Source organism: Mauremys mutica, chromosome 3 (genome assembly GCF_020497125.1).
Source record: "Mauremys mutica isolate MM-2020 ecotype Southern chromosome 3, ASM2049712v1, whole genome shotgun sequence".
Taxonomy (NCBI): domain Eukaryota; kingdom Metazoa; phylum Chordata; order Testudines; family Geoemydidae; genus Mauremys; species Mauremys mutica.
Window position 1 is genome coordinate 165108398 of NC_059074.1, and position 9192 is coordinate 165117589.

Consider the following 9192-nt stretch of genomic DNA (forward strand, 5'->3'; position numbering starts at 1 on the left):
TCCCCAAAACACACTTTCTCCATGTAGCCCCTTGAAAAAGAAGTTTCTTGTCTCCATGTAGCCCCTTGAAGTTTCTTGAAAAAGAAGTTTCTTGTCTCCATGTAGCCCCTTGAAGTTTCTTGTCTCCATGTAGCCCCTTGAAGTTTCTTGTCTCCATGTAGCCCCTTGAAAAAGAACTTGTGCAAAGGGAACAAGTGGGGGGTGGGGAAAGATAGGTGGTTGGGGCCAACTTCTGCCCTCAGATGCATGCACATAGCTCCCACTGATCACATGTCTGTCTGATGGGAAAATTTGGCTCTTAGAAAGCTATGGTTTGAGCATTGGCTTGCTAAACCCAGTGTTGTGAGTTCAATCCTTGAGGGGGCCATTTGGGGATTTAGTTGGGGATTGGTCCTGCTTTGAGCAGGGGATTGGACTAGATGATCTCCTGAGTCCCTTCCAACCCTGATATTCTATGATTCTAGTCTGTCATCTGAGTGAGATAGGTCTAGTGCTTTATAACATGAGGCGAAGCATGAGAATTTTCAGGCCAAGCGTTTTTGAGGTTCTTTCTAAAGTTATAAGGCAAAAATCAGGCTTAGGCTAGACTATTGGTTAATCATAGGCCCTGATTTTGTAATGTGATGGACATGGGTGGAGCTCTCTGCACCTACATGGCACCCTGCTGAATTGGACTCTGTGTGGTTGCTACTGTCTGCTCACATGCATCCCACAGCAGGGATCTCATGCATCTTTGAGAACTCCTTCTACTTGTGTATATTAATTCCTACCCTGAGGAGACCCATCATCTCAATGGGAGTACTCACAGTAGCAAGCACCACATCTAGTAGAAAGTGTTTGCCTTGCTGTGTCTATAGCTATGGAGCGATGGCTCCATAATACTTTGTTTTTCTGTAAATCTGTGGCCCTGGGAAATCTGGAAATGGCATATCCCTGCTAGCTGGCTGTTTGATTTAACCATGAAATTAGACCAACATTCAGAAAACAAATGGGTTAGACAGAGCTCAGTTCTCTCACCACTTCATGCATGACACTCCCATTGAAGAGTATAGTTTTTATTGGTAGGTTTCTGAAGAGAAAAAAAGGAACAACTAGAATGGCTCCCAAGGAGGGTGTCTTGTGGGAGTTTCATGCGCAGAGCAGCTACAGAATCAGGCCATTAGCTGATGGTTTGTTTGTTTGTTTTTTAAACTATGAACAACCCTTCATGGATATCCTATTTCTCTGAGAGCTTTCAACACTGGTTCTGGCAAAACACAGAAATTCATGCGCCTTTCAATGCATGTATAATTTGCTATGAATTCTCATACAGAGACTTTACCCATAAGTACCTGAGTAAAATTTCATGATGAGATTAATCTCCTTTAAGACAATTGCTGTTGTTCTCCCCACCCCCACCCCCCAAGCCTCTTTCTCTGCTAATTATATCTTATAAGTCCCTCACTATCTAAATCCAGACATTAACATTTTGTTACCTACATTCTGTAGTCAGACGTTGCAAAGATATCTAACACATGTTATAAAAGTTATTACTATGGTACTATATATAAACAGCTTTGCATAAGAGAATAAAAGTCTGCCATATTTAGAAAATGCAGGTGCTATGTAAGCCCCTTTTTGAAAGAAAGAACTTAGCTCAGTTTCCTTTGAAGAACCAGAGACTTGAAACTGAAAACTTTATTAATGCCATTGTCTCCTTGTATCAGCAGGTTCCAGAGAGATTCCTGGAAGTGGCTCAGATCACGTTACGAGAGTTTTTCAATGCCATTATCGCAGGCAAAGATGTTGATCCTTCCTGGAAGAAGGCCATATACAAGGTCATCTGTAAGCTGGACAGTGAGGTCCCTGAGATTTTCAAATCCCCAAACTGCCTACAAGAGCTTCTTCATGAGTAGAGATTTCAAAAACTATTTATGAATGTATGAGAAGTAGCAGTCCCCTTTTGATGCCCAAGTGTGTGTGTCTTTATTTTAATTTCCTATATAGGTATATCATATACATTTGTATGTGTATGAAATCAGACTATAGGGGGCTTTTTTTTTCCGGTCAGTTACAAGGGGGAATAGTTATTTTACTTCACCCTTCAGTTTACTTTTGCCCAAGACCCTTAACATTTCTGAGAATAAATGGGGTTAATTTTCAGGGAGAAGAATTTTGAAGTGTGTAAAAGCCTGTCTTAGCAAGTTAGGGCATTATGTTTAAAAATGCTTTGTCAGATTTATTGCTTGCTGCAAAGTGGCATTTTGTCTGAGTGAGACTCATGTCACGGCACAATATTACAAACAATGAAGTTTATATTATGTTTATACTGCTAAAGGTCTGAACTCTGTGAAGTTACTTCATAAGCTTAGAGCATTATTTTATTTTATTTTACTTTGCTTTTTAACAAATAAGGTAGATTTTGTTGCATATGTTTAAAAACTACAAACATCCATTTTAGGTTCTCACTCCAAAAAGTGATACCCCAAAAAGGCAAACCCTATTCTTCAAGCTTTCCCTTACAGGAATAACATGTACCCTGCCCCAGTAATTAACATGCCAGGTAATTTTTTTTTTATTGAGGCAAAGCAATTTTGCACAAAACAGATACTATTCTTGCAGGGGGAAGCCAGTAATTCATGCACAATATTGTATCAACCACACTAATTTTATAATATGGTCAGCTTACTAAACCGGAAGCATTTCACTCTCCATAAAGTAAAAACAAAACCTTTCATCATGCTATATTGCTGTGTGTTGGTCATATTTTAATTGGCTCTTAGCTCTTAACATTTATTCTTTGCTCAGTTTTTTTTTCCAGGCATAAAAAGATTGCTGCCTATATTTGATAGTTAGTATTTTGCCCTGAAAAGCAATTTTTTGAATTACCTTTATATAGCAAAAGAAAGCATTTTAGCCCAAAAGCTCTGAGGCCCTTTGTTTGTAGCTGTAAAATATAATCAATCTTTACCTAGTCACAAGCATAAAAATTTTTTTTTATAAAAATCCAGTAAACCATACACAAAATTTACAGCAGAGTTAATTTAATTTTTGCATTACTGTTAAATGCATCATCAAAACCAAATCTGTCTGATCAGAGTGCCACATTTGTGTTCTAAAGCGGAAGACGGTGTTGACCAAAATATGAGTACAGTGTAAAGTATATGAAAGTTTTGGATTCATCTGAATGATGTGTCACAATGTGTGAACATAATGCAAGAAAGCTAGCTGCTAGTTTTTATGCTTTCTTCAATGGTTCTCATTTTTATTTTCACATTTTCAAAAAGGTATAGTGTCCAATAGTTTGGGGGGGGATTTTTTTTTTTTAAGATTCTATGGCACTGTGTATTTGTTATTTTCTCTGTCATCTTTTGCACAGATGCAGTAAGAATTTATTGTTATTTTGAATTGTATTTTCCCCTTAGGTAATTTGATACAAATCTAGAGAAAGTTACAGAATAGCCAGTAATATTTAGACCATCTAGGACATCAATATTTTGTGTCTTTAACTTTATTTTAAAATTGCATTTTGACTTTGGAGAGTGAAAGTTTACCCATGTGACTAAAGAGCTGACCTGATCATTGCAATTTCACTTCATTTACAAATACTGCTGATAGACAGAAATGTATGAAAGCAATTATTGTCAGCACAAAGCCTTAAAAACCTGCTGACTTCAAATTAAACAGCACAATCCTGCGATGCCCTGTCATTATTTTCAAGTACTGGCAGTATCTGTGGAGTATAGGCAATGCAGACAATAGCATGGGATGAAGTGCCAACATTTTCACTATGCATTAAAAGCAAAACAAATCTTCTTGATCTTAAACTCCCTGTGAGTACCTAATACTGTAGGCATCCATAGAGTAGACAGCATGCATCATTCTTTTATTTTGTGCATGATTTGGTAACTATTACACTTCGTAAAGATGTAAATCCAATCAATTCCAAGTAAGAAAGAAGGAAAATTGTGTTCATGCACTTTTTTTTTTCTTTTTTATTGTTATGAGAGGAAGGGGCATAAAATGCTCAAGTTCTAATACGATTAGTTCTTCACTGGCAACCCATCAAATACAAAATATAACACTGCATTGCCTCCTTGGACATCATAAAGTAAAGCCATACTTTAGTCATACTACATGGACACATTACTCGATACCATCTTGATCTGTGATATAACCATTACTTTTATTATATTATATTCTTATTCTTATTATTATATTATTTGGCTGCAATGTGATTCTAATAATCTAAATAAGTGAAACTGTGTACTCAACACTAGATGTTGTTCCATTTATTTATTTATTTATAAATAGCATAATCTCAATAGTAAATGAGGCATAGGAATTAAGAGTAGAAATTTAATTTTAAAGAGAAAAAAAATCAGTTTTTTGACCTGGAAAGAAAATGGGATCATTGCAGTTATGGTGATTTTACTGCATTATAGCCATATTGCCTTTGTGCCTCCCAATGCATTTAAAAATATAAATATACGGCATAACTCTTACTAAATTGTAAATAGAAATCAGAATCTTTCAAACAATCTCAATACTGTTTACTTAAAAACAATGGCTAAAAGGCAGGAGGCTACTTTTATTGTAACGAAAAAAGTTTACGTAGGGAAAGAATTTAAAAATCCATGTAGAAATCCCTTGTTGCCATTCATTTACTGCTAATTCAGATTTATTTCTGCATATGAACTTGAGGTTGTAGTCTGTGCCTAGACCTTAAATGCACCAGCGGAAGGATTAAAAAAATCCTTCAAAATACCAGTTTTTTCCCCACAAGTACAATTGTTCTTGTGCCTTCTGTGGCTTACAATTTTCATCTTTTAAACATTTTTTTTTCAATTACTACAGCTGCAATAAACACTAGATTTTTTTTTCCGGCTGTTTGACATAATGTTGATAGCTATGCATATTTTGTGTCTTTTTAAAAAATTTAAAAAAAAACAAAACAAAGCAGGAGAATACGTTTTTGAAGAAGAGAATTTTTAGAACAGTTTGATAATGCAAATTATTTTTTTCTCAATTGTTTGAGCAGCATTCAAGTTTTGAAAATTCTTGTAGAAGCCAATTTTTTGTAACTGTGGTGCAAATCTTGTGTTTTCTTAGCATATTGAAAAGTAGTATAGAAGCAATATTTCATACGCAATATCTATGTGTATACATATACACACACATATACATACATGTAGACATTACATAGATATGTTTTTATGTATATACACACATAAAATATGCGTATGAAGTGAAAAGCTTACCTTTTTCCTATCTAGATTAAGAACCTATTTTAGACATTTGTTATGTTTTGTGAAAAGAATGTTCTATTTGAAATTACAAAACATTTAATTCTTACTGTATCTCTGGTTGTTTAATGGGAACGTTTCACACTAAATGGTAAACATGTGGAAGATGTTAGAATGTAGTAATTATTTAAGGAAGTGTTCACCCATGTATTCCTGAGGTTTGCTTTGTGCCTCTGAGTATTATTTAATTAAAAGTGTTTTAAGTTTGCAGAATCTTTGTTACTGTACCAGGTATGTGGGTGAACATCGAAAACTGAGGGGAACTTTTATAAAGCAATGTAAATATTCAATCTTATGGTTGTTCTTACATAAAGACATAAGATTTTAATAACTACATTCTGAAAACATCTGCTGAAATTTATAAGAAACACTACAGTAACTGTATAGATAGTTGAAAGCATTCTTGAAAATCCAGCTCTCTAGTTTTAAATGATAAGTCTCTTTCATCAGATGTCAAGGGCATAGGTGATACAGTTTCTGTACAATTACACAATTTTTTTCTATGTACATGAAGTCATTTAATAGCAAAATGTTTTTTCCACAGGTTAATATTAACTAAGAAATAAGGGTGAAGATTTTGTGGCTTTAAAGATAGGATTTTCACCAGCAGCATTGAAAGATATATATATATAGAAAAAAATGGAAAGTGGTTTACAAAACCCCCCAAATGAGCACTGTACATGAGAAGTGAAAGCAAAAACTATATTTGCCATGTGTATTATATAGAAATCATTGGTGTTAATAGTGCAAATGTTTCCTTCTGGTACCAACTATGTGTTTGAAAATTCCAATAAGCATTGTTTTCAAAAAGCTCCCCTTAAGGAATGTAACTGGTTTATATGAGTAAGCAGTTACTGTATTGCACTTAAATGTTCTGTTGAAGGAAATGCAATTTTGTTTTCTGTAGAACTGTTGGTTGTAAACCATCTATAAACTGAAGCTGAAAATGCTCATATTTAGAGCTGGGATGAAAACTGGTATTTAACCTTTGCATCTTCTTAGGAATATCGTTTTTAATGTATGAAAGGTGGTGGCATTGTGACTTTTTAGTCTCTTCATCTGAGCCACAATCACCTCTCTCCCCTAAGCAGCCACCTTCAAAAATGCACAATTGTACTAGGATACGTAGAAGCAAATCTAGAAGAAACAACAAGCTTATATTTTACCTAAAACCCATCCTTGCTGCAAATTTTAAAATGCATTAAAGTACTGCTCAAGTGGGGAAAAAACCCAACAACAAACACTATAACAAGAATTTGTTATTTTCATGTAATATGAAATCAGGAGTCAGAAAAATGCATCTTAAATTGGTTTTACTGCTGCCCAGAAGAGTCAAAGGTTAAGGTTTAAACTGATATTGTCCCAGCCATTACTCATATGTATATAGTTACAAAAGTGACAAAACACTGCCTTTATATTATTTAGCAATATGTTGTAAATAGCATTATTAAGCTCTTTTTTGTAATAAAGACCCTTTAATTTGAAGATAGAACAATAACTGAACTGATAAAGTCAATTTTTGATTTTTTTTATTTTATTTTTTAGCTTAGAGGCAATTTCAACTGTGGATTTTTTGTTGTTGTTGTCTATTGTTCTGAAGACTTTGCATAATTTATTGGTTTAATTTATCCTAATTTATTTGATGAAGGTGTACAATTTTGTATTACCAAGGATGTACTGTAATATTAATTGATGATATGATAAAAACAATAAGACTCCCCTGTCCATATGGAAAAAAAAGTGCAGTAGACAATTGATTGAAAAAAAGTTACAATTCTAGCTTGGCAGCTACTAAATTAAAAAGAAAAGAAACAGGAAAACAATTGGGGGGAGGGGGATTTTATTTTGTGTGTTTTAAGCTTTTGTATACTCTCCAGACTTTTACCTTTTTGCTTTGTACCACTTAAAGGATACAGTAGTTCAATTGCCTTGTGTGCCTTCCATCTTCTCTAAACTGAATGTATGTGCAGTATATATGCAAGCTTGTGCAAAATAAAATATAAATTACAAGCTCATTGCCATTGTTTCTATTTCTTTCTAAAAATATTTCTGTATTGAGTCCCACATCACTGGAATCAATTTACTGTGAGAGATTGCAATCCCACTTACGGTTACTTCCCCCTACTGCCCCCTTTGGAATTATTTGTTAATGAAACCTATCTTACAAAACTAATATATATATTTCCTATGGCATTTGGGATGCCTACAGTAAACAGCTGTATTCTGTTCCTACGACTTGCTGCTGTTATAATGGCACCTTAGGCTCGGATCCTGTAAACACTTATGCACATGCTTAACTTTAAGCACATAAGTGGTATTCATGTACTTAAATGCAAAGAAACCCTATAAAGTCTCCATCCCACAAATACTTATGCACCTGTTTACCTTTAAATTCTCCATTATAATTAAAAACATAAACATAGTAATTGTTATACTGGCTCAAACCAACGATCCATCTAGTCCAATATCCTATTGGCCAAGATGTAAAACCTCCATAATGCATATAATTTTGCCATATATCACACAATTTTTTTTCCTGCCTGCCTGATGAGCAGGTCATGTCCTAAAGCATTAGAACTGACAGCCCTTTAGACCAGTTTTAGCTAGAATAATCTCAGAAGCTAGTTTTATTCATGATAGCATTTAATCATTTCCCCAGTATATTTGCTTCATCAGTGTCCTGTGCCAGTGAGTTCCACAAGTTAGTTAGATGTTGCATAAAGAAGTATTTCCATTGGCAGAGCTGTATGCATAGTGGCTACCGCCATTCAGCCTGTCTGTAGACAGTGCAGTTAGCCCCTCAAAATTCTGTCATGACATTTCCCCCCAAAAATAAATCTATTCTTTGCAATACAAAACACTGTTTCTCATTTTACCCTGCATTTGGAAGTGCAAAGAGGTTCAAACTCAGAGCACTGGGTACCCCAGAGCATTGGGGAGGTTCAGATCTAGACTGGAACTTTGCAACTAGCCCCTATCTTTATACGCAGCCAAGCCAAACTCCCCTGGCGCCAAATGCCCTGGACGTTTGGAGAAGTTCAGTGCCACGCTTTGCAGCTCTATTTGGAAGTTCCTCCGTGCTGCTATGTGGAATTTTCCAATTAGGTCAATCTCTCTCTCATTGATAATAACACTGAGACTTAATAGGTCTTCCCCCATCACTAGTTTCTACAAGACCGAATGCAGAATGTTGCACTGTGGTTTGTGCATGCAGGGGTTAATTGCTCTCATTCTCTTGGTCTCTACCCCTATTTATGCCCAGCCTAGGCTGTGCCAATACAATTTCCATGGAGATGATCATTCTGAGTCTTCCTTCTCTGTTAAGAGGAACAGCGAATTGACTGTTGAGTTGCTAATCTATTACCATCTTTTGGAAATGAAGGGAAATAAATAAGTCACGCCTCGGGATGCATTGCAGCATTTGCCCCAAACAAAAGGATCTGATTCAATGCAGATTACCATTTTTAAAAAAAAAAAAGCTCAAAGGATGTACCATATATAAAAATACAGCACAGACCAAAAGAGAAAATAAGATACGTGCTTAAACATACTGTTTAGTAGCTGTGGAAAACATACTTTGTGGTACCATAATTCTTAAAGTCATCTTAAATAAACTAGATGGGGCATGTTTTTGTTTTCCCCCTTGGTCTGAAAGAGTATGTCTACACAGCATTTTGGAGCCTCCCAGCCCAGGTTAACACTCTAAAAATAGCTGCATTGTCAGTGGTTTGACGTTGTGGCTTAGCCTGGAGCCTGAGCTCTGAAACTTCCCCACCCCCCCCCACCCCCAGACTTCAGACCCAAGACAACATCAAAACACTGTCTACACAGCTATTTGTAGAGCACTAGAGCAGTGATTCTCAAACTTTTGTACTGGTGACCCCTTTCACACAGCAAGCCTCTGAGT

The 9192-nt window shown here is 35.6% G+C and overlaps 1 protein-coding gene across 5 annotated transcripts in view; it reads left to right on the forward strand.

The window, feature by feature from the left end:
• PROX1 (prospero homeobox 1) overlaps positions 1–7300 on the forward strand; it is a 54144-nt gene extending 46844 nt beyond the window's left edge. For 3 of the 5 annotated variants that reach the window (XM_045009975.1, XM_045009978.1, XM_045009976.1), the window contains one exon: positions 1707–7300. In XM_045009975.1, coding sequence (XP_044865910.1) covers positions 1707–1895 — 189 coding nt within the window. In that variant the 3' untranslated portion in view covers positions 1896–7300. The remainder of the gene's footprint in view (positions 1–1706) is intronic. The other 2 variants (XM_045009977.1, XM_045009979.1) reach the window with 1 other exon arrangement.
• Positions 7301–9192: the final 1892 nt, after the last annotated feature.